Here is a 26,771-nt window from a genome sequence, read left to right on the forward strand (position 1 = left end):
GATCAACAGGTAATGTATAGAGGCAGATTTCATTTTGATGTCAGGAAGAATTTATTTTGGTAAAAGATACATAACATAAATGTACCATTTTAACCATTTCAAAGTGTACCGTTCATTGGTATTAAGTACATTCACATTATTGTGCAATCATCGTCACCATCCATCACTGGAACTTTTTCATCATCCCAAACTAAATATCTGAACCATGTGAAACAGTAAGTTCCCATTCTCCCCTCAGCACTTCCAAGCCCCTGGTAATCACTATTCTACCTTCTGTATCTGTGAATTTAACTATTCTAGGTACCTCATCCAAGTGGGATCATAAAATATATATCTTTCCTTTTGTGTCTGGCTTATTTCACTTAACATAATATCTTCAATGTTCATCCATGTGGTAGCATGTATCATTCTTTTTTAAAGCTGAATAACGTTCTGTGTTATGCACATGCATTTATATACATATACATACATGTATATACCACATTTTGTTTATCCATTCATCCACTGATGGATATTTGGATTGTTTCCATCTTTTGGTTAGTTTTCACCTTTTGGCTTTTGTGAATAATGCTGCTATGAACATGGGTGTACAAATATCTGTTTGAGTCTCTGTTTTCAATTCTTTAGGTAAATACCAAAAAGTGGAATTGCTGGATCATAGGGTAATTTTAAGTTTAATGTTTGGAGGGTCACCATGCTGTTTTCCCACAGCTGCCATACTGTATTTTACATTCAGACTGGCAATGCACAAGGGTTCCAATTTCTCAACATTCTTGCCAACACTTGTTCTTTGTTGTTTTTGCTTTTGTTTTACTATAATGGCTATCCTAATAGATGTGAAGGAAGAATTTTTAGTAACTAGTCCTACACCACAGTAAGATCAGCTGTCCCAAGAGGCAGGGCCTGATGGGTGTGTTCTAGCAAAGACTACTGGACAGACTGACATATTCGGATATGCAGGTGATGCACTGTCCAAGTGTGTCTGGCCACAGAGTGAATAAGGGCTGAAATCCAGCACATATTTCACAGGCCAATATGTGAACTGCCTCTTCTGGGACAAAGCAGTAACTTTTCCTTTCCCGAAAATATTGTGAGCTTGCCAAGCCACATGCCCAAAGCCTCACCTTTTTTTAATGTAAATGATGGCACTTATAAAAGCTATTAGTTATTCTGATTGGCCAATTCTCCCTCATAGAGAAGCTGTAAGATTAATGCACAGGGTAATACCTAGTCTAACCCTACTAGATGACTATTAAGGCCTTTTTCAATGGTAGTGTTCTGTAGATCTCTTTGATGGTTTTACAAAATGGTCCCTAAATTCTTTGACACTCCTCACATTGAGGGTTGGGCTCTATAGATCCTCACCTTCAATCTGCGATCTGTGACTGCTTGACTAATAGAATGGAGCAGAAATGACAGTGCCAGTTTCTGGGCCCAGCCCTTAAGAAACTGGCAGCTTCCACTTTCTGTCTCTGGGGACATTCACTCTTGGATCCCCGCCACCATGCTGTGAGGAAGCCCAAACCACAAGTCTCCACAAGTCTCTGTGGAGAGACGCACGTGGAGAAACACTAACACTCAACACCAAGCAAGTGAACTATCTTGGAAGTGGATCCTCTAGTGCCTGTTACATGGAGCAAAAACGAGCTGTCCTAGACAAACTCTGCCCAAACTGCAGACTGATAAACAGAGTAAATGAGTGTTGTTGTTTTAAGCCACTACATTTTATAGTGATTTGTTTAGCTGCAACAGATAACTGGAACAGCATAGGATACAACGTGACCAGTGCTCCAACCTCACGTTTCTACAATGTGCTGACTCTAGCAGTGCACTGAAGGACTCCAAGGCAGGCCTTCCCTGAGGAGCCCCCAGTTTTTACTCACATGTCACAGGCAGTGGCCTTTGTCCCTCATCTCCTCTCCCACCCCCAATTTAGGATAAAGTCTCTGCCATGATAAAGATGTTGAGACCCACTTTCTGTAAGGTCTGCTTCCTCATTGTTTGAATTTCTTGAGGTTTCAGGGAGCCACACACTGGAACCTTCCATGGTCTCTCCTGAGGCTCCTTCTTCGCCCTGGGCTGGAGGTCTGTAGCCTTGGCATGCCAGCTACAAGGGACAAGATAGAAGCAAACCACCTGATCCAGTAAACTGTTGTCCACTTCGGCTCCTCAACGGCCTCCAAGCTAAAAGGGAGCACACAAGCTAAGCAAAGGGGGCAGGGAAGACGGAGAAGAAACCACCCGCGGGCCCTGGCTCTGGGTCCAGTTGTTCCATCACAAATCAAATCTGCCTGCACTAAGAGGATGGGTTCCTCTGCAAGGCCTTTCGGAATTCTGAGTCTTGTCTGTCAAACTCTACCCTCTCTCCTCCACATCCCCCACCTCTTCTTTCAGGAAGGAAATAGTTAAAAAAGACTCCTGCCCTTCAGGGCCTGGAAGGGGGCGGCAGCTTTGTGCTTTTTAGTGGTGGCTGTGTCCCAGGATAGCTGGAAGGTTAGGACGCTCTTGCGGTCCCAGAGTGGAGTGGAAGGTCTGGAGCTTTGGGAGGAGACGGGGAGGACAGACTGGAGGCGTGTTCCTCCGGAGTTTTCTTTTTCGTGCGAGCCCTCGCGCGCGCGTACAGTCATCCCGCTGGTCTGACGATTGTGGAGAGGAGGTGGAGAGGCTTCATCCATCCCACCCGGTCGTCGCGGGGGATTGGGATCCCAGCGAGACCTCCCCCGGAGAAGCAGTGCCCAGGAAGTTTTCCGAAGCCGGGGTAGCTGTGCAGCCGGAGCCGCCGCCGCTCCGGAGCCCGGGACACCGGCCACCCTCCGCGCCACCCACCCGCGCCGGCTCCGGCTTCCTCTGGCTCAGGCGCCTCGCGGACCCGGCAGCTGTCTGCGCCCGCCGAGCTCCACGGTCGGTGCAAGTCTTTCCTATTGGGACTAGGACTGGGGAGGGTGCGGGGATGGCGGATACGCTGCCTGGGCCCCTGGGTCGGGAGAAGATAAGAGCTGGGAACGTTCTGGCCCGAACTCCCTGCAGCTTGGGCGACCTGTCGCAGCAGGGGCTGGCACCCACCTGCCCCAGGGCGCGCGGGGAGGCGGGCGCCTTCCGTGAGGGGTGCGGTCCGGGAACGTGTAGGGTTCGGGGAATTTCACCTCCCCACGTGTAGGATTTAGGATTCGGAGTTTTAGGAAGAGGAAGCCCAGTAGTTTTCCCTGGGTGAACCCTTTTCCCCCAGGCATGCAAGAACTTTGAGGAGCACCAAGCTCCGTGGCTTGCTCCAGCGCCTACTTGTGAAGTTGGTTCCACAGCCTTTTCTTACTCGCTTGCTTTTCCTCCCCCACATCTGGGTCTGGGTATGCCAAGGGTAGCCAAGGGCACTCGGTGTGAGGGACTGAGGTGTTTGGGAAAACCTCCAGTGTAGCTAGTTTTGGAAATCTGCCTGTGAAGGTCTGGGTGTTTTGTTCTGTGCTCGCCTTTAAAGGACACTTGTTGCTTCGCACGTGCAGAAAACAAGGGCTGCTTCTAGATAATCACCCTCTGTTTACATCATCCTAATGGCTTTCCCCTGATAGAGTTGGGGGTGGGAGGCATGTTAAAGTCAGGCGTTGTCTCTAAGGAGAGTTGCTCATTTCTTAACCGGAGAGCAAAACCACAGAAAACTTGTAAAAAGTTCCTAGTTTACTTGTTTTTCCCCCACCTGTAGTTGTCTATGTGTTAGCTAATTGAGAAACACCTTGGCAGTCATTTCATGTAAATTGAATGCTCTAAACTCATGCCATTTTGATAAGGTCTGAATTTCCAAATTACCAATTTACAGGTGAACTTTGATCCTGAGAGTCTCATATGTTAAATGGTTAAAATGTAAGCGTAAGGATTCAGTCCTCTTCCTTAATAATAGTTTTTGCACTCCCCAAACTCTCAGACCCCAAACAGGAAGAATGCTGAATCTGTAGACCATGCCCTTCAGGTCTGAACCTGAGATGCTTCACTAGCACTGTGATTGATTATGACTGATGATTCAAAGCACAGCCTGACTCAGATTCCTGGAAATGAACTACCGGCCCACTTTGGAAGAACCTGCCGTTGATGGGCTTCTTTCATTTGATTTTGTACTTTCACCCAATGATGATATGACATCCGCATGCCTTTGCCAAGTATCCCTTCGTTTTGCAGCTTACCATGTGTGGAGAGCTGACAGAGAAGTCATCAGAAATTATTTCTGTGGTGGTGTCATTGTTGGAGGAGGAAGGAAAGGGGTTTTAATGATAGCTGGCTCGTGCCTTAAGAACCCACAGCGTTGGCCTTACCTCCTGCCATCATCTGCTAACCAAGCAGACCAGCATGCTAATGTTCAAAGCACCACGGGACCTCTGATGAGTAGAGCAGTACCCACCGTAGCCAGGTCAGTTCGCAGGTCGGTTCCCAGCCGACTGGGACCGACAGAGAGCCATTCCATTTCTGGAAAAGGCCTTCTCTCTCTCTCATTTTTAAGAAAGCTGTTATTGAAGGTTCTCTTTCAGTTGGGAAGCTGGAAGACATTCGTCACTAAACAGCACAAGATACGAAAGTATTTCTTCTCCCCCGTCTCTGTGATCCAAAGAGGAGGATGACAAGGATGACAAGAAGCTTTTCTCTTGGAGTCCTGGTCTTCCCTTTGGAATAGAAATGGTGTCATTTCATAGGTCTATCAATTTTTGGCCAGATACTCACTCCAGATTATAAGAAGCAGGAAAAAAAAACTGCAAAGTGTTTATAATTAAGTCTAATCAGAGCTGAAAATTACATGGCCTGCCTCTAACCTTGAAAAATTGATATTTTTCCCATTTAATCAGAGTGAGTCAAGTCCTATAAGCAAAATTACGTGTCCTGCCATTTCTTGGCTTTGAAACCTTGACCTAAATACTTCTTCAATACTCCGGTTTCCTTATAAGTAAAATGGAGATATTGCTCCTGCCTACTTAGAGTTGTAAAGCTCAAAGCAGATAACAGATACATATATAATAAGTTACTATATGTATATACTATTATTTCAGAGTTTGGGGGGGAATCTCTGGGGAAGGCAAAAGTATCCAATACTTGTACTTTATATATGCCCTATACAACTTGAATAAATCTTATTTTATCCACATATTGGCCAAACCTAAGCTTTACTGATTTCCCAAGATAATTGTCAAAATTCCTAAAAGTGGTTAATACCAACCTTGAATAGATTCAGAAAAAGGATTCAATTTTTTTTACATTTTATTTTAAATTTTTTTTTTTTTTTTTTTTTTTTTTTTTGGAGACAGGATCTTACTCTGCTGCTTAGGATGGAGTGTAGTGACTCGATCACCGCTCACTGCAGCTTTAACCTCCTGGGCTCAAGTGATTCTCCCACCTCAGCCTCCCAAGTAGCTGAGACTACGGGCACATGCCACCATGCCTGTCTAATCTTTTTTATGTTTTGTAAAGAAAGGGTCTCACTAAGTTGCCCAGGCTAGTTTCAAACTCCTGGGCTCAAGCGATCCTCCTGCTTTGGCCTCCCAAAGTGCTGGGATTATAGACATGAGCCACCACACCCAGCCAGGACTCAATTTTTTTTTTTTTTTTTTTTTTTTGAGACGGAGTCTTGCTCTGTCGCCCAGGCTGGAGTGCAGTGGCCAGATCTCAGCTCACTGCAAGCTCCGCCTCCCGGGTTTACGCCATTCTCCGGCCTCAGCCTCCCGAGTAGCTGGGACTACAGGCGCCCGCCACCACGCCCGGCTAGTTTTTTGTATTTTTTAGTAGAGACGGGGTTTCACTGTGTTAGCCAGGATGGTCTCGATCTCCTGACCTCGTGATCCGCCCGTCTCGGCCTCCCAAAGTGCTGGGATTACAGGCTTGAGCCACCGCGCCCGGCCAGGACTCAATTTTTTTAAGATTAAATTATGACCTGGGTATATACCTCACAGACACATACAAACACCATTGCATAAATCAGATTATGTCTTCATTTGAAGATTCATAAAAGCCTACAGAAAAGGAAATATATAAAATATTGAAATAGGATAAGCTATTTTTAATTATCTTTGATTATTCCTCATTAAAGTCTCCTAGACTTCCTGGACAGGAAAGACCACTTGCTGTCTGCAAGTGACTTAAAAATAAATAAATAAATAAATAAACCACACCAGATGGTCTTTGAAAATGTCTAACCACCCTCCTGAGTCTATTGCTTCATCTAAACTCTGGAGACTTCTTTAAAATATTTTACGTACAAATAAAGCATGAGAATGAGAGACAGGATAGTTTAGTGGTTAACAGCTCCAGCTCAGAGTTGGACTGACCTGCCTTAAAATCACAGCGTTGCCACCCATCACCCGTGGCCTTGACAAGCTGCTTCACCTTCCTGGGCCTCTGTTTCCCTATCTTCAAAATTGAACCATGGATCTACCCCCATAGGACCACTGTATGGATTATAGGGCATCATGCACATATAGTACAGGGTACAGTGACTGGCATAAAACAAATGTAGCTATATAGGATGGTTAAAAGATAGCATGGGGACAGATGTCCCTTGGAAAACCAATACTATGACTAACCTGGGAAAGTTCATTACTCCCATTTCATTCATCAACAAATACCATATTATGATGATAATTTCTGAGAAATGAAAAAGCAAAAAAAAAGTATGTAGAAAATTTAGATTTTATATATTAATCATCAAGGTTTTCAAAACAAATGTTTTGTTTTTATCAATTATTTCATTTTTAATTGAAACTAAAATTGTTAAATGTGTTAATGGTGTTAACCGGAGTTCTGATTAACATTTCATAACACATTAGATGGCTACCTGTGCTGCACTTCATTCCTATGTTCATTATTTACCATATGCAAGACAGCACACATTTTAGAAGATTGAATTTTTACATTCGATACTTTTATTTTATGCCTCAATACTCTGTACCTTTTACTCAGCATATAATGCCTTTTCTCTTTCATTAAAAAATATGTTTGTATCTCAACTGTTGAAGATTTTTGTAATTCAGGTTCTCATCAACCTGAATGTAGAGAAATAAGTAACTACTACTTGAAGGAAAAACTGCCATAGCCTCATCCATATTATGATGTAGATAAAAGTATAGCTATGTATAGAGATGAGTGAGAGAGACAAAGCAAGAGAGATAGGGAGATGGAGATAGAGCTAGAGATGGAGATAGAGACAGAGATAGCGATAGAGATGGAAATGGAGACAGAGATGGAGATGACGAAGATGACGGAGATGACGGAGATGATGGAGATGGAGATGGAGACTGACATAGAGGAGATAGATCTTGCCCTAATAGAGCTTTGGTTTTTTTCTGGTTTTACTCTGCCATAGGGTAACCTGATATATATCTTATCTAATCACCAAATATATCCTGCATTTTAATTTAATCAATAAATGATCATTGACTCTAATCTTTTTGGCAACTGGGTTTTGTAACAAAAATTATTTTTCCTTTTGTTTCAGGTGAAAAAAAAAGTGAAGGTGTAAAAGCAGCACAAGTGCAATAAGAGATATTTCCTCAAATTTGCCACAAGATGGAAACCTTTTGCCTCAGGGCATCCTTTTGGCTGGCACTTGTTGGATGTGTAATCAGTGATAATCCTGAGAGATACAGCACAAATCTAAGCAATCATGTGGATGATTTCACCACTTTTCATGGCACAGAGCTCAGCCTCCTGGTCACCACTCATCAACCCACTAACTTGGTCCTACCCAGCAATGGCTCAATGCACAACTATTGCCCACAGCAGACTAAAATTACTTCAGCTTTTAAATACATTAACACTGTGATATCTTGTACTATTTTCATCGTGGGAATGGTGGGGAATGCAACTCTGCTCAGGATCATTTACCAGAACAAATGTATGAGGAATGGCCCCAACGCGCTGATAGCCAGCCTTGCCCTTGGAGACCTTATCTATGTGGTCATTGATCTCCCTATCAATGTATTTAAGGTAGGAAGTAACCACAAATGTATTTGCAGATTTAAACCCGTGCTCTGATTCCACATGGAGAGTTGCTGCAGACTTTTCTGACCTTTGGAATTTTATCTGTGTTTTTACTGAGAGCTATTTCTGCTATCTTCTAACTACTAGTTTTAAGATTTAAAAATTTTATTATCTGTCTTATGTTACACTTAGTTTCTACCTTAATTGTAACAAAATAGTATTTCAGAGATGATAGTTCAAAATCATAGTGTTTCATGACTTGGATTCTCATGCCAGCCCTGAGCTTGCTGGTTAGACAGGCAGTCTTGCCAAGATCCCTGGATTTTTATGAAATGTAATTTCCAGAATGAGAGCTACTGAGCCCAGAAAATACTTCAAACAAACATATCCTTGAGTTTAGTTACCTGTTGAATATGATGCTGTTCAGAAGCCAGATATCTACAGTCCAACTTGAAATGAATGGTATTTATTTTATTTTGACTGTCTAGATTAATGATTAAAGCCAAAGGGCATCCTGGCTTTTCTCAGTGATTTGGGTGACTTAGAGATAATGGGGTCCACATGATAGCAGGCCAGTGTTGATCTTGCTGAGCAGCATTACTAATACCACTTAAAACTGGCCTGCTTCACTGTGGTCTCCTTCATTTCTTCAGTCTGCATTTATTGAGCACCCACTGTGTGCCCACCCCTGAGCCAGGCAGTAAGGAACCGAAGAGAAAACAACAAAGCCAGTGCCTCAGTGTGGGAGGAAGATAACTAACTAGTCTGTGATCACCTTGCTTACAGACTGTATTAGGTCATTTTACATTGCTATTAAAAAAAAAAAAAAAGGCTAGGTAATTTATAAAGAAAAGAGATTTGATTGGCTCACGGCTCTGCAGGCTATACATGTATGGCTCCAGCATTTGCTTCTGGTGAGGGCCTCAGGAAGCTTCCAATTATGGCAGAAGGGGAAGGGGTGCAGGCACGTAACATGGCGAGAGCAGGAGTAAGAGAGAAGGGGGCAAGGCACCAGTCTTGCAAACAACCATATGTCTCAGGAATCACTCACTAACTCAAGGACAGCACCAAGCCATTCATGGGAGATCTGCCCCCATGAGCCAGACACCTCCCACCAGTTCCTACCTCCAACATTGGGGATTACATTTCAACATGGGATTTGGAGGGGACAAACATCCAAACTATATCAGAGACTACTTAGTCCCAAAACAAACTAAAGCCGAAGGAATTAGATATTCCATATTTGGTCTAGTTGTTGTGAGGGAAAAATTGCTGCAAGAATTCAAATGTACTAAAATTCGAATGAAATGGCTTGATCTATGCCAGATTTTATGAAATGTGTTTATTCTAAACCCAGGAAGAGTATTTTCCTCAGCCTTGTTTTTTCCTTCTATGTATTACACATAGAAAGCAACTATTCTAAGAGGTAATATTCTGAAATATTACTTTAAATGGCAAGTTTTATCAATTGAAGATATAACACATTTTAAGTAAAACAGTAATCTCTCAGTTTCCAATAAGTACACTTAAGCTGTGATTACATTATATTGCCCTAGCAGAAAAATCAGTGGTCTGACACTATAGATGAAAACAATGGTTACAATTTTGACATTACAAATAAAAACTTCCCAAAATTACACCAATACACTGTTTCCAAAATTGAAGAGATTAGAGAACAAATAATCAAAAAATTATCATCTCTTTCCACAGGATAGTGTAAATACATGTGTTTTCTATTAGAGCTTAAAATAGGAATTGAGAACTAAACTATGATGCAAAACTGAAAATGCATAATTGATTTAAAATGTTTAGCATACGCTACATAACTTTAAGTTTTTCCCTTAAAAAGTTTTCTCTTTATGAAGTACTATGTGCATGCAAACACTTGACTTTTTCCTGACATTTCTCCTTAATGATAAATTGGAAAATTCAAATTTTGACTCTTCAGCCATCAGAGTGTGGAGTATCAAACATTGATTATTCATACTTATGAACTAGTGAACCAACCCATCATGGCTCAAGAAAATAATTAACCATCTCTGCATTAATAACTCCCTGCTGCTGTTCATCCTGAAGCACACTATGTAGATTTGACCATGTGCAAAGCAGCTTCTTAGCCAATCAATATCCACAACTGCTGGGAAGGATACCTGCTTATCTCTTTGAGGTGATACTGCCAATCACCAGACTAAACATCATTTCTATACCATGGCAATGTTTTAAGTCAGATCATCTGGAATGTCTCTGGATTTGGTAAAAATGCAAATAGAACTTTGCTTTACATTCACCTAGCAATGAATAAAAATTAACACATTTTTATTTGACCATATTGTTCTCCCCTCCTTGGAATCCAATACTTTGTATACCATACTGTAGTTCTAAATAATGCTGACAGTTTGACTGGTACTTTCACATCATAGGAGTACATTTAACCATCATTAATTTTAGAAAGTAAACCTTTAGGCTAAAAAAAAAAATACTCTTTAGTTATTTCAATCTTTTTCCAGAGGAAAAGAGAAAAAAGCACTGGAGTATGCTAAAGAGCCTCACAGTATTTAGGAGCGATCTCCACATCTTTCTGTCATCCTCCTCTCTAGGTCATGAGATCATACATGTTGCTATTTTTCTGACTTCTAGCCAGGATACTCAAGAGATCCTCCCAAGCAATGTGAGTCACAGCCCCCATTCCTTTCCCCCATAGCTGCCTCCCACAGTAAAATTCTGGTGCTTTGGAGTCTGTCACATATTAAACCTATAGATTCCTCTAACCATATCAAGTTCACTACCTCTATATTGCAGAGCAAGGTAGCAGCTGTCCATCTCACTTTACCATCACATTTATGTAGCTGTGAAAATAATGCATACAATTGGAGAATATTCAGTTAAAGGGATGCATGAGCCTTCTTTATTTCCCTCACTATTAGAAGGATTAGGTTGAAAGAAGAATAAATAGTTGAAAGTATCTAATATGCTCTTCAAAGAAAGATGAGTTTTGAACCACACCTATTTTTGTGTTTAACAATTATATTAATTGTTTTTCTTTTTTAATTTGTATAAATGTATGGGGTACAAATGTAGTTTTGTTACATGCATATATTGCATAGTGGTGAAGTCAAAGCTTTTAGGGTATCCATCACCAGAATAACATACATTGTGCCCACTATGAAATTTCTCATCATCCACTCTCAGTTGCTTTTATGCTCAGTTCTAAGGTGTCTCCAGACAGACAACATTGCTTTGAGTCATATCAGAGTCAGCATAAGTGGAAGTAGACTATTTAAAGATTGTATTAATATCTGAGGCAAGCTAGAATTGCTGATAAGACTGTAATAATGTTACAAGAAAAAGAAGGCATGATAAAGTATTCTTCCTATTAATGTTTTATTCCCTTTCTCTCACTTTGAAAAAGATTGTACTGAAATGGTTTCATAGATCAATGTGATATAAAACACATTGAAAAGTAATGCAACAGGTATCAAACAGCTGGGCTATTTCAGATGTCATTAACCTGTGTAGCTGTTGCTTGGTGGCTCTGGATGGCCTGTGGCATGGAAGGTGGGGTGGGGTCATTCCACACCTAAATTTTCAGAAATTTCTTAATTGATCTCCATATCTTCAGAGCTTCTTCCCCATAATATGTCCAGGACTTTGCTTTCATCTGTCAAGTGCCACTGCTTCTACAAAAGCACCCAGAAGCTCCCACCTGTCCCCTTGTCCCCCATGTTTAGTAATCGAGGCCCTCCACACTTAGGCCATACTTCACCTCCTTCTAAGTAATTCCCAACACACATGGCTCAGGTCTGTCGAAATGCTATCACTACCCCCAAGGAACATACTTTGCCCTAAATAACATTCTCAGAGAGACTGAATATAGTCACCGAATTGCTGTTAGTGAAGCATTTACAGATCCTAGTTTGAAAAATGAGTTAGGCCTAGAATTATATACATTGCATCAAACAGAAACAACCCAAAAGATGAAAAGAAGTTCCTATAGCCCTTGCTTACATACACTCACACACACACACACACACACACACACACACACACACAAAACCTGATGATAAAAGAAAGTCAGCAATCTAAGAAAGTAAAATGCAAGGCAGAAGGAACCAAGGCAAGCCAATGAATGCCAGTTGCCTTCTTGGTTTTCAAACACAATGGCCTTGCAAATGCTAATGTTAAAGAAAAACTATTTCTAAGATTATCAAAGGATAACTGATTTTTAGTTGTCCAAAAAAAGGATAATATTACTAATTGCAGTAGAAGATTGACAAAAGCAGGAAGGAGGAAGGGAAAGGAGTCAGCAGATTTCTTCATATACCCAAGCTTATAACACATACTGCTGGTAGATTCAATTTGTCAATAAATTACATTATCTAATATCTGAAATTTTCAAGAAGAACAAAAACTTAGCTAAGTAAATTAATCTGTATATAGGATATTTACATTTGTTAGAATGGCAAAATAGTTAAAACATTGTCTCCACGTTGGGAGACCAAAAATAACCCCTGATTACTAGATGACAAAATAGATGAAAAGTATAGAATTTAATAATTATTTAATGATTCATGAAATATATGCCATAGAGTATTGTCCATAGGGAGATGGGTTGTAATTTTGAACAGAGTGGAAGCCCTAAAAGTGATATTTGTGCATGAGCCAAGGCTTGGAACCGTGTAGCTTCAGGATAACAGCTCCGCCATATGTATACACAGATATTTCCATATACCACTGTATCTCATCTCTTAAGCAGAAACAAGAATGCAGGGAAATGTATGTATGAGAGAGATGGAGTAAAGAGGATTAGAATGGTGGCCATGGAAAGAAGCAAGAGGTACAGTCCAATGGCTTGCCATAGACGCTTTTGACATGCATAGCAGGGAATTGATACCATGGATAATATGCCACGTAAATCACGTCTCCACTTAGCATGTGGCACAAAGCAGATCTGTGAGAACAACAGTGATAGAATCCAGTAACTGTTGATAACTAATTTTGTCTACCCTAAGCAACCACCCCTTATTGAGGACAACAATGAATAATAAACACATCTTATTTCTGCATGAAATTACCACGAATATTTTGCAATGAAAAGTCAAGACTGTCAATATGTTGCTCTGGCAGAGGATCTGAACAATGTGGAAACGAGAGACATTCACATAGAGCCAGTTTTCTCCATGTTCACACAGCCTTTGACATCTTGTGCAACTGGAATCCATCCTTCTGGGGCAGCTTTACAAAAGTTACTTCTTGACATATCAAATCACCACAGCAATTTGTGCCTTAAAAATAAATTGTCACAACTTACAGATTAGATGCCTCAAGCATAGCAGATGTTCAGTAATGCTTGTTGTTATGATTTGATTTGATAAGGGCCTTCACTCTTAACTTCAAATCAGATTAATCTGAGATATTCAAATTAAAATTATAATGATGGTGGGGGTGGTGGTGGTGATGATGATGATGATGATTTGTCAAAGGGATTCTTCATTTATAGACAAGGCAGAAGACATTATCTGTGGTATGTACATACTATTCCCCAACTTAGTCAAATTACCCACCAAATTCTGTACATGATAAGCATATTTCCCTTTTACTGCATCATCAAGCAAATAAAAACACACTTTTCTCATGTCCTCTAAGAATCATGCTATAATAAAATTAGCTATAGAAATTGTATTCTCTAAATTTTAAGAGAGAAAATGTGTTCCTTGATGAAGATCCCTGTTCCTCACTGGTGCATTGTATCCCAGCTAGATTGTATTCCAACCTGATGCTGCCTCCTCTGCAGGCACCTCTCTTTCCACACTTTTCCACTACTTCTCTCTACTCCAGCTAACCTGGTTTATCTACCTGAGTCCTTCTACCTGGAATATGGTCCTTCTACCTGGAATATTTTTTCCTCAGGCCTTCTCTGGCTTATTCCACTTTATTCCTTGGATCTCAGCTTAATCATCTCTTTGGCAAGTATCCGTGATCCAAACTGGGTTAGTGCCACTCCCAAGACCCCCTTTATTAACCCTGTACTAGCACTTAACACATAATCTATTGTATTTACCGGCTCTTTGGCCTGTCTGCAAGTTTCTTGAGGCATGCTGCCATCATTCTCATTTATCACTGTATCTCCAGTGCCCAGCTTAAAAAATTTGATAAATAAGTGAAAAAAGAAAATGCACTGTAGGTGCCTCTATTAGAATGTTTTTCTCCCTTGCAATTACAGATCTACAACCAGACCTGCTTATTGAGTTTATTGAATTTCTACCTTTTTTTCTGAAAACCAGAATGTCTCAGGGTCCATAAATCTGTGAGAAGCTCATGGGAAGCAGAGCAGCACATAACAGCAAAATGATTTTCCCCTTCCTTTTGTCTCTAGGGGTCAAGAGTTCTTGTCTCATGGTTCAGGCATTGTGTTAACTATTTCTGTGCAATATCCATTCTTTAAGCATAATTGTAACTGTAGTTTTGATTGAAATATGAACCTATAAGTGATTTGGAATATCAAAATAAACATTCATATCACAGAAGATTTTTTTTGTTCTTGAGAGAATAGGAAATAGGTTGATTTTTCTGGCGTTACTAAGATACATGTACCTTGCAAAACATTATGCTAATAGCTTAAGAATATATGTACATATAAAATGACAGAGTGATAAATTTATTAGCCAATTTGCTGTTTGTTGTAAGGAAGTTGCTGTCTGGAAAGGCTTCAGAACCCTGTCCAGCTCTACCTCCCCTTCTGACTTTTCGTTTCCTGTGTCTGGGAACCTCATTGCCTTCTCTCATGGTCATGTTAAGTAATTATTCTCATGTGAGGTTACTCTGCTAACCCTTAGCATTTGGCTCACAGCACAGTTATTCCCGCGTCAGTGATGGGGGATGGAAACCGTCCATCACTGCAAGACTGTTCCCATGGCTGAGAAGGGAGAGATGGTTTCAGTCCTGTTCTTGTTAGTAAGGTGTTGAGATGTAAATTCATGGCTAATGATATTGCCCCATCAAAGAGTTCATTTAGCTCATTGGAAGAGTTTGCTATATTTTAAATTTAACATAAAATAATGATGCAGGAAAGTTTTAGGTTTTAAAAAAGAATTTTCACATGATACATTGTATATGAGTGTGTGTGTTTGTGTGTGTGTGTGTAAATGTTGCTCTGGTTTCAGCCTTCTGATCAATAAAAGCAGAAGTTCAGGCCATTTTATCCTGAAATATTTCTATAGGGTAGTCTTATAAGTTGCTTGATTATTATGCAAAGTATATACAGTTAGTATAAAGAGTGTGCGAACTAAAATGCAGGGGGCTGGGGAATCAAATTTGCTGTCTCTGAAGTTGATTTTGAGACTGAAGTGGTTAAATAAAGGCTGTTCTAAGAAATTCCATCAAAATAAATTTGATATACTGCCAGAAATTCTACAACTGCCTTCTGGATCTACCACATTCTCTTGGGAGTTAGAACTACTGCTTTCTATAGCTACAATTTTATTTTTAACTAGGTCTAGTTTTTGTTGGAAAAATTGTCCTAAGATTAAAAGTTAGTAGTTGAAATTAAATTTAATAATAAAACTGAATGTGTCATTCAGTGTTAATTTTTGGTAGCCTTATGTTTAAATTTGAACATCAAATATTATACAAAACTCTGCTCTGAAGCATCTATTTAAATTTGGTACGTTTTTGCAGAAGAGCAACCTGGAAAATAAATAAAATAAATAAATTTGGAAGGTTTCAAGCCCTCAGTGTTCTTGGGCTCTGGAACCTAAAATCAAATGTGCCCTCAGAAAGACTTAGTATTATTTTTGGTTGTGCACATTTAGAGGTCGCTTCTCAGAACTTAAACACCTCTAAGAGTTTTATTGACATTCTGACTTTTAAAACAACTTCCTTGGAGACTAGTACCAAGAAAAGAAGCAAGTCAAATCTTGCATCTCATACTTGCCCTAAACATGAGACTCCTGTTATTTTAGATCAGATTTATACTAGAAGGCAATAAAGATGGCAACTCATTCACCACTTGTTTACTCAGTAATATAAGGTCTTTATTCTCTAACTGCTCTTCATTTATTCAATAAAGACATTGGGTAAATAGCAGCAAACAAAACAGACAGACATCCTTGCCCTTGTGGATTCTGGTAGAAGAGCAAGACAAAAAGGGAAATAAGTAAATACATAGTATGTAAGATAAGTGCTAAGTAGATAAGTACAATGGGGAAAGGGAGTGGAAAGAAGACAGATATTGAGTGGGTGACCTCAATACAAGGTGACAGTTGAGTAAAAGAAGGGATGAAGGAGAAAACAATGCCGTTATTTAAGGTAAGAGCATTCCAGTTAGAGGAAATAGCAGGTGCAAAGGTCCTGTGGCAGGAATGTGCCTGGAGGATTAAAGGAAGAGCAAGGAGGCCATGGTGGTTGAGTGGGAGAGAGAGAGTCATGGCGAATGAGATCACAAGGATATGAGGATAGAGCAAGAGTAGGGGAGAGGTAGAGCACATAGGGCCTGATAGTATGGTGACTGTATCATCTATTGTCCAAACAGGACAATTTTGAGAGTGAAGGGAGACACTATTATGTCAGGACAATAGGCATAAACCTATTGTCCTGGGTAAACAAGGAAAACCTATACACCTTTAAAAGTCTTTGGCTTTTTCTCTGAATGAAATAGGAAGTTTTGGAAGGTTTTGTCCAGATGACATGACATGGTTTACATTTTAACAGGAACATTCTGGCCAGGCACCGTAGCTCATGCCTGTAATCCCAACACCTAGGGAGGCAGAGGTGAGAGGCTAGCTTGAGCCCAGGAGTTGGCTACTATGTTGAAAAGTATTTCCTAAATCAATGAAGGGAAAATATACAATCTTAAAATATGTTATATATACTAATATATAACATGAGAATATTACCCAAAGTGTAGTGTTTACTCTATGCCAAGCTAAGTCATATGAGCCTCCCAACAAATCTATGACATGCTACTGTTGCTTGAATGTAAATATGAAAAAAATGAGGCCCAGAGTATTAAGTAACTTTCTCAAAGTCACACAGCTAGAAATGGCAGGGCCAGGATTTGGATCCAGCCTGACCCCAGAGGCTGTGCTGTTAGCCAGCCTGCCATACTGTTCTTCCACACACCTCGTAAGACAAACCTTATAATTACCAAAATGTTATCCCTAACACAAATAGATTTTCAAAGACTGTTCAAAGAAGAAAATCATTCCCTTTTATCTCTCCACTAAATCCAACAGCTTCATTAGTTCCTTCTTTAAGACAGAAGTAACACATTGTAAAGAAAATGTGTACAATAGATTGCACTCCAAAATAGCATCTATGTTGTAAGTCTTGCAGATGGCCTTGGGACATCTGGTGAACAGGATTTGTGTAGCCTATATTCATTGTCATGTCAGTGAGGCTGACTGACAGAAGGAGAGCCAGAAAATAAAAAATAAATAAACTGAGAGGAAAGATTGAGTTTCTGATGGACTAATCGCCTCAACACATCTGCTCAGAGAAATGCGTTTCGCCAAACGAATGGCTCATCTAGTTATCACTTGAAAGGCGAGGCAATTTGTCTGTGGACAGGATACAGAAGAATGAATGTCTATGGCTAGCCCATAGTTTCAGTTGGGTTAGAAACATCAGGCTTGACTGATAAAGCTAGAGGTTGCTTTTCTAGACCTTCCTCCTTGGGGGTTTACCAGATGCGCAGGAGTTAAAAGGAGGATGTGGAAGCATAACAGATGACATTTGTGGATATGTATAAACTGATCATTTAAAAGAAGCCAGTAATCCTCAATTTTTAAAGATTTGCATATAAAATTTACTTTTTGTGAAACCTTTCCATGAAATCTAATACATAAGGAACTTCATTATTAATTCCTAATTTTAAAAGCAACAAATAAAGGAAACATTATTGAACATTTTTTCAATGTCCAAAATATTGCTTATCAAAATATGAAAGGTAATGGATACATGTTTCTTAACAAAATATTGAATAACACATTACACCTCATCCCACATAAGTTTTATGTCACATAAAGTAATTTTGCAGAATGTCTGTACAAAAAAAAATCTCTAACCACTGTGAACTTTTAGTTTGAAAGAAGATTTAAATGTCAGTTTTCACCAGATAGAAATATCTAGAATACAGCAAAGTTTCTCTTTTAAAATGGTGTCACTGATGTCATAAGTATGGTATTTCTCTGCATATTTTCAGTTTCCACAAATTTTACTTGCTTAAAGAAGCTAAATCTATGAAAATTAGGTTTATATCATTTAAGAATCTTAATACTTTTTAAACTTTTAAACATGTTATTGAAATGTAGCATAGACATAGAATAATGTGCCTAAGCATTGGCTCTGTTAATTTTCACAAAATGAACACATGTATAACCAGGATCAACAAACAGAGCATTACCAGTACCCTGAAGTCTCCTAGTCACTATCCTAACCCCTAAGCCACCCACTTTCCTGACTTCTAACAGCATGAATTTGCTTTCCTGTTTTTGTGTTTCTAGCATATGGAATCCTATGATGCCTGTATGTATTGTTTTGTGTCTGACTTCTCTTACTGAACATTATGTTTGTGAGAGTCATCCATATTGTTGCATTCAATTGTAGTTCAGTCATTCTCATTATTGTATAGCACTTAACTGTGTGAATATCACACTTTATGAATTCTGCTAAAGATGGGCATTATTAAGTAGTTTCTAGTTTTGAGCTATTTTGAATAGTGCAGCTGTGGACATTCTCCTTTGCATCTTTTTGGTGCATATATATGTTGAATATCTATGTAAGTATATAGATATAAAAACCTATAGCTGTATATATAATGATATCTGTAATATGTATCAACATATATAGCTACATACTAAATATATACTTCTCATATAATTTTTCTTGATCATAACCCTTTTATATTTTACTATTCAGTAATGTTGGAGAATTACACGAGGGTAAGGTACAGAATTAAGAACTAGACAATAGAATTCTTCTTTTATTTTTTTTTTGTTTTTTTAGAGATAGGTTCTTGCTTTGTTGCCCAGGCTGGTTTCAAACTCCTAGCTTCAAGTAATCCTCTCATCTCAGCCTCCCAAATTGCTGGGATTACAAGCATGAGCCACCATGCCTGGCCCAGAATTCTTTTCTAATTCTAAAAGCTTTAAGATCTGTGTGGCCTGTATATAAACTTGGTCCATGATAATTATTTGCCTTTCAAGAAAATCTATTATCTGCCTTCATAATGGATAATTCCCAGATCAACTCACACATTGACTAAGCACCTGTAGAAAACACACAGGAATCTAGGCTTCAAGTTGCTCACGTTCTATTTGAGGATACAAGTAAATAGTCAATAAAGTTAGCCTGGATACCAGCAGAGTTTTTATACTCAAGTTTTATACTGAAGTATTCTCTTGGACTTTTTTTTTTTTTGAGACAGAGTCTCGCTCTGTCATCCAGGCTGGAGTGCAGTGGCGCTATCTCGCCTCACTGCAAGCTCTGCCTCCTGGGTTCACACCATTCTCCTGCCTCAGCCTCCCGAGTGGCTGGGACTACAGGCGCCCGCCACTATGCTCGGCTAATTTTTTGTGGTTTTTTTTTTTTTTTTTTTTTTGAGGCGGAGTCTCGCTCTGTCGCCCGGGCTGGAGTGCAGTGGCCGGATCTCAGCTCACTGCAAGCTCCGCCTCCCGGGTTTATGCCATTCTCCTGCCTCAGCCTCCCGAGTAGCTGGGACTACAGGCGCCCGCCACCTCGCCCGGCTAGTTTTTTATACTTTTTTAGTGGAGACGGGGTTTCACCGGGTTAGCCAGGATGGTCTCGATCTCCTGACCTTGTGATTCACCCGTCTCGGCCTCCCAAAGTGCTGGGATTACAGGCTTGAGCCACCGCTCCCGGCCTCTCTTGGACTTTTTGAAACCAAAGAACAAAGATACTATTTTTAATGTGAAATACCTCTAAAAGTGTTCATTGAAAGTACAAAGATTGTCATCTCAATACAAGATTGCCAGGGTAGAGATGGTTGTCATAGAAATTTATCAAATTGGAATACATGAAGACAGGCCTAAAAGAAAAATCTATCTTAATATCATCAGCAAAATTTGCATTTGCAACATCCCAAAAAGAAATTTTATTTATGAAAACCCACTGACCACATATGAAATGGAACCATCTTACAATGTAAATACTCCCAGGAAGTCATTCAGAACTCTGTGAAATGTCTGAGCACTAGATTTTTGCAATCTTACGAATAAGAGTTTAAATGTAAGTGAGTCATTGACACTTTTCCTGCTTTTTGTTCTGGGGAAATAGCTTCACAGTAATATTTTCATTAATTGTATGCAATGACTTCAGAATCATCTCCAGCTCCTGTACCATCATAAAGGAAGTCAACCCAGAGGGAGTGGTATGCACTAAGGTGATATTCCAGAGCCCAATTTCAAGCATTGCTGCTTTCTCCTGCTTGATTCGCTCACCCAGGGCCTGGCAAACTACAGCCAGTGAGCCAAATCTGGCCCACCATCTGTTTTTGTAAATGAAGTTTTATTGGAACACAGCCATACCTATTATGTATTTTCTATTGCAGCTTTTGAGAGTAGTTTCAACAGACATCATATGGCCCAGAAAGCCTAAAATATTTACGATCTGGCCATTTATGGAAAAAGTTTGTCAAGCCTGGTGGCATCTCACCAACTGCCCTGCCCCTGCCTTTCATCCTTGCCTCTCATCTGCCTCCACTTGGACCCACAGGCAGTCAAAGCTCAAGATCTGAACTTCAGAAATGTGAATAAGGCTTCATAACCTTTTTCTCTTTTCAATAGAGACAGGATTTCACTATGTTTCCCAGGCTGATCTTGAACTCCTAAACTCAAGGAATTCTCTTACGTCAACCTCCCAAAACACTGGGATTGCAGGCATGAGCCACTGCACCCAGACACTTCATAACCTTTGATATTTTTAAGTGCCTCATGCCTTAACCGCAAGAAGTAAATGGGCATAATCTCAAGAAATCAAAATATGTTTTATTTTTTAAAATGGTTTGTCACTGATCTTGAATAAATCACTTGACCTCTTACATCATTCTTTTTCTTTTTCTTCTTTTTTTGAGAAAGGGCCTCACTCTACCACCCAGGCTGGAGTTCAGCGGCATAACCACAGCTCCCTGCTGCCTCAAGCTCCTGAGCCCAAGCAATCCTCCCACCTAAGCCTCCCAAGTGGCTGGGACTACAGGCACATGCCACCATGCCCAACTAATTTTTTGAATTTTTTGTAAAGATAGGGTCTCACTGTGTTGTCCAGGCTGATCTCAAATTTTTGGACTCAAGTGATCCTCCCACCTCGGCCTCACAAAGTGCTGGCATTATAGGCGTGAACCACCATGCCCAGGTCATTATTTTTATTTGAAAAAAATAAATAATGAAGGGACCATTTCATGGCATCCCACTAGGCATAATGACACAAACTAGGCTTATTCCTAAGCTGACAGCCAACATCAGTTACAACAACCAAGGTCTATTGTCTCTTTGTCGTCTCGATTTATGTTAGTAAACATCAGAACTTTGGTCTCATGAGAGGTCTTGGCAACCACAATTCACATGTTTTCTAACCAAAATAAACACTTTTTAAACTCTTTGTCACACACTTAGAAATATTCAATACATTGTCCTTTGAGTAATTAAAAGCAGCACTAAGCCGGGTGGCTAGATTTTTGAGTAGCCATTTATGTTTCAGTTAAGTAAAAGAAAAAGGAAAAGGAGATGATGAAGATTTTTCATTTATTTTAGAGAAATTTCATATGAAAATAGAGTTACTCTCTAAAAGTCTTTTTTTTTTTTTTTTTTTTTGTGAGATGGAGTCTTACTCTGTCACCCAGGCTGGAGTGCAGTGATGCAATCTCGGCTCACTGCAACCTCTGCTTCCCGGGTTCAAGCGATTCTCCTGCCTCAGCCTCCCGAGTAGCTGGGATTACAGGTGCCCATCACCATGCCCAGCTAATTTTTGTATTTTTAGTAGAGACAGGGTTTCACCATCTTGGTCAGACTGGTCTCAAACTCCTGATCTCAGGTGGTCTGCCCACCTCAGCCTCCCAAAGTGCTGGGACACAAGTGTGAGCCACCACGCCCAGCCTCTAAAAGTCTTAAAGATAAAGTTTCACATACTTGAAGGTACTTAGTCAGAAAATCATAACACTTTATATTTCTTTGGGTGGACCAATTGAATTACATGATCATAACTAAAAACATGAATTTTCTTACCTCTATGCTGTGAAAATCAGGGACTGTTTCTTTAATAATGGACAGAAAGACCATGTCTTAGACAAAGGGGAAAGTGGAGGATAAGAAATATCTCACGTCCATTTCTTTGTCACTAGGTGTATGTATGTATGCATACATGTTATTTTTGGTGACACAGATGTTCTCTCTTTACATTAGATTTTTCCAAACTGTTGGCGGTCAGGCGAGGTGATTCACGCCTGTAATCCCAGCACATTGGGAGGCCAAGGCCAGAGGCTCATTTGAGCCCCGAGGTTTGAGACTAGCCAGAGTAACATGATGAAACCCCATTGCTACAAAAAAATACAAAAATTGGCTGAGTGTAGTGGCATGTGCCTGCAGTCCCAGCTACTGGGAGGCTGAGGTGGGGGAATCACTTGAACCCAGGTCAAGGCTTCTGAACCATGATTGCTCCCACTGTGCTCCAGCTTGGAAGGAAAAAAAAATGTTGGGAGGAAAGGACAGGGGAGCTACAGGGGATGGAGGAAAAAAAGCAGAGTTGGGTAGTGGAGACCCATCCTTAGGACTCAACCATGTCATTCTGCCAGCACCCAGGTGACATTTCATATATTTGAGGAAGAAAGGGAGGAAGCATGCACTCTCAAAATGTGAGGAGTCAACATCTGAAATCCAACTACGTGAAAGCCGCTTGAAGAACCAGAGCATTGACCTATTCATGATTTTTGCAGAGGCACTCATTCATCCGGATCCCCTCTCCAAGCAGGCTGGTGTAAGAGCCTCTCAGTATCTACACCAAAGCCCATCTCTCTTGTGGTTTTGAAATTCTTTACTTGTTTGCAGTAGCTCCAATGAACCCTCATGAAGTGATAAACATTTAGTTTATTTGTGGAAATGGCCCAGAGGAAAAAGCTGGTATTAGAACTGAAGATGTCTAATGAAGTATATTTTTCTTAGCCAGAAATTTTGGATGAATGAATGAGTGGAGAAAAGTAAGTGCCTTAGGTAGGGCTCAATATTTGTCCTTCAATTACTTTTTAGGTTGTGATCCTTGGTACACGCCACATTCTGTTCAGACTGCCTCTTCTCTGCTAAAAACATGCCTGTGCAGGGGCAGTTCCCACACTAGTAGCAGGTACGCTCTCACACATTTATGCCTTTGTATAAATTAGAGAAAATCCTAATTGTTCATGTTTTGAATAGGGAATATATTTGAATAGATCAAAAATCAAGAAAATAGAAAAAGGTACACATTGAGAAGTCTTCCTCTTAGACCAGTCCTGATCACCAAATTTCCCCACTCCCACCCTCTATAGCGAATCACCTTTAAAAGATTCTTCTGTATCTTTCTAGTGTTTCTTCATGCAGATATAAGAAAATCCAAATATATATTTATATTCTCTCCCCTGTTTATTATACAATGTTCTGTATGTTGCTTTTTTCAATTGACAGTATATCCTGGAGATCTCTGAATATCAATATATGAAAAGCTGCCTCATTTTTTAAATAGTTTCATAGTATCCCATTATGGGAGAGTGCCATAGGTTATATAATCAATTGTTCCAATCTTTTGTTTTTGCAGACTATGGTACAATTGTAACCATGTGCATGTCATGTTTATATCTGTGGGTACAGCTATATGACAAATTCCCACACATAGGATTCCTGTGCCATAGGTCAAGTGTCTGTATTACTTTGATACAAATTGCCAAATTATCCCCCATAATAATTGTGCTCTCTTGCACTCCCATTAGCAATATAGGAGTCCCTATTTCCCCATTGCCTAACCATATTTTTAGATTAGGTATTTATCTTTCCTTTGGATTATCTTAAATAGAAAATGTCAGAGAGGAAGTCTTTTTTTGCTCCTATACACTAAGATTGCTTATAAAAAATGGTGAAAAAATAGGAAACTAATTTTGGAAAATGTATTGGGTCACTGAATCAAATGCCCAATGATAATTTTATGTGTCATTTACTTTTGCAAAAGTATATACATTTTTACCCATAATCAAGAGGATACTAATTCAAGAAAGTATCATAGAAAATTAGATATTTTTTCTACTCTGAAGCAGTCACTGATTGTCAGTGGATTCTATACACTAAATTATTTCAGAATTCATATACCTGAAAATTGTCAAATATATAAACTCTAATTATTGGAGTATTGATATTTAGAAAAAGGATCTGTAAAGTATTTGTGTCAATTTTTCCCAGTCATTTACATATCAAAAAAGTACTCATAATGGAACCAAATTATTTTCATCTCCAACTTGAACAGCTTTTTGATATTTCAGGTTGAAACCAAGATAAGCCTGTGCATTGAGGCTGAAGAATTGTACTTTTCCCAAATATAACAGTTTTGAAAACTAAGTTATGAATTGTAGTAGCTAAGTTCCATCCAGTTTCGACTCCCGTTTTTTGACACAGATCAGAATGAAAAACCCAGAAACCAATATCCAAGCTTTACCGCAGAACTTTCCACTGTTCAGGCAGTAGTTGAGGACTGAGACAGACGTTCTGAATGACAACTTTATGGTGACAACTGAGTGTTAATGTCATCTGATAACATGTCTGTAGCTTTTTAGGAAATAATCTAGGATGATAGAATGGGAGGTATCTCTTCTAAAATAAGTATTTAGCCTAATTGCTGAAATACTTTATATTTTAAAGACTGGTGTGACTGCTTTTCTTCATTTATCTAGTTTATAACTTCATGTACTGTGAATTCAGCCTGAAACTGACATTTAAATTTTGTACCTAAATTCATAGGTTTAGTGTTTTGAAGAAAACAATGACTTTCCAGTAAATAAAATAATCTTTTTACATTTTCTTTTGTTCAGCCTTGAGTTTGTTTTGAGAGCTTTAGTTTTGATAAAGAAAGATAAATGTAATTTTAAAATTTGGGAGAATTGTAAAACACCATTGTATTTTTTCAGATATGTTTTAAAATTTATTTTGCGTACAATATGTTTATAGATATGAGGCTTCATTTTGTTGAATTCATCCTACACACACACTTCTTTTTAGCTGAAATTAATAGAAAGCCAATTCTAAATTAATGTAGGTAATACATAATCTAATCAACTGGATGAATACCTTGGTTGCAAGTCTTGTTCTGACCGAGCTAAGTGACAAGAATCTCAATCTACTGACCTTCCAGCATCTAGGCGGAGCTCCCAGGACAAGCAGGGAACAGGAAGCAGGAAATAGCAGGAAAAGGTCCTTTAGTTCCCAGGTGTAGAATGTCTCTGCGTTCATGGAAACAATGCTCAGCTGCCTCTGTATTGAACCATACTGATGCCTGCCACCATACTGTTCATTGTAGATACAAATCATTGTGTTAAAAGTTACAGTAGGTTAGAAATTGCAACCACCTCTTTCAAAAAAGTGATTACCACAATTTTGAAAGGAAGAGAAATACAGATTGTAATTTTTTTGCTATACCAGCAAAGAAAATTAAATATTTAAAATATTATGAAGATGCTTCTGACTAGCTATGTGTGACCTTCACAGTTTCATTTTCAAAACAAAGTATTAATCTAGATCAGTGTTTCTCTAAATTTTTGTTCTCAACACCCTTTTATACTCTTAAAAATCATTGAGGACACCAAATTTTTCTTCATGTATGTTATATTGATTGATATTTATGATGTTACAAGTTAAAACTAATCATTTCATAAAAAATATTTATTAATTTTCATGAACCCCATTAAATGTTAACATAAATGATATATTTTTATGAAAAAAATTATATTTTCCAAAACAAAAAAATTATTTAGTGAGAAAAATGGCATTGTTTTACATTTTTACAAATCTCTTTATTTAATGTCTGGTTTAATAGAAGACAGCTAAAACTCATATCAGCTTCTGCATTCAATCTGTTGTACTATGTTGTTTTGGTTGAAGCATATTTAAAAACTCTAGCCTCACAAAAAAATGTAGAATGTTAATCGTCTTTTCAGATAATTGCAAATATTCTTTGATACTACATCAAAACTCTCCCACTGGCAGTTTTGTAAAGATTAGTTGTAATGTGGAATCTGAAACCATATTAATGAACTTTTCAGACACTCTTACATTAAAATATGTTGTCTCTCTTGTACTTTGTATAGATGTTTTACATATGCATGGTTTTGTAACATCAGACATTGGCCATTAGGAATTACTAGTTTACCAATTACAAGGATCTTCTCAATATTGCCTAATTTAATTATGTAATATCAAAAAACTACATTCATTAATATCACCACCAATCTTTTGTCACATGGAATATTAAAAAGACATGTACCTAAGCTCAAGATATATTCAAAATTTATAATTTCTCTGCTGCTTCAACAGGGATATCTTAAGGGAAACTCATGAAGCATGATCCATAAAAGAAAAAAAAAATGCTGGACCTTATTAAAATTAAAAACTTTTACTCTGCAAAAGACCCTGTTAAGAGGATGAAAAGACAACAGCCGGGTGCAGTGGTTCACACCTATAATCCCAGCACTTTGGGAGGCCAAGGCAGGCAGATCACTTTCAGCTCAGGAGTTAAGGACCAGCCTGGGCAACGTGGCAAAACTCCATCTCTACAAAAAAAAAAAAAAAAATACCAAAATTAGCCAG

General features: G+C 39.0%; 1 protein-coding gene across 3 annotated transcripts in view; it reads left to right on the plus strand.

Annotated features, from left to right (window-relative positions):
• Nucleotides 1-2,298: 2,298 nt before the first annotated feature.
• EDNRA (endothelin receptor type A) overlaps nucleotides 2,299-26,771 on the plus strand; it is a 65,042-nt gene continuing 40,569 nt past the window's right edge. For all 3 annotated transcript variants that reach the window (XM_033215425.1, XM_033215426.1, XM_033215427.1), the window contains exons 1-2: nucleotides 2,299-2,901; nucleotides 7,463-7,953. In XM_033215425.1, coding sequence (XP_033071316.1) covers nucleotides 7,534-7,953 — 420 coding nt within the window. In that variant the 5' untranslated portion in view covers nucleotides 2,299-2,901; nucleotides 7,463-7,533. The remainder of the gene's footprint in view (nucleotides 2,902-7,462; nucleotides 7,954-26,771) is intronic.

This window comes from Trachypithecus francoisi, unplaced genomic scaffold (assembly GCF_009764315.1).
Source record: "Trachypithecus francoisi isolate TF-2019V2 unplaced genomic scaffold, Tfra_2.0 Lachesis_group1, whole genome shotgun sequence".
Classification (NCBI taxonomy): domain Eukaryota; kingdom Metazoa; phylum Chordata; class Mammalia; order Primates; family Cercopithecidae; genus Trachypithecus; species Trachypithecus francoisi.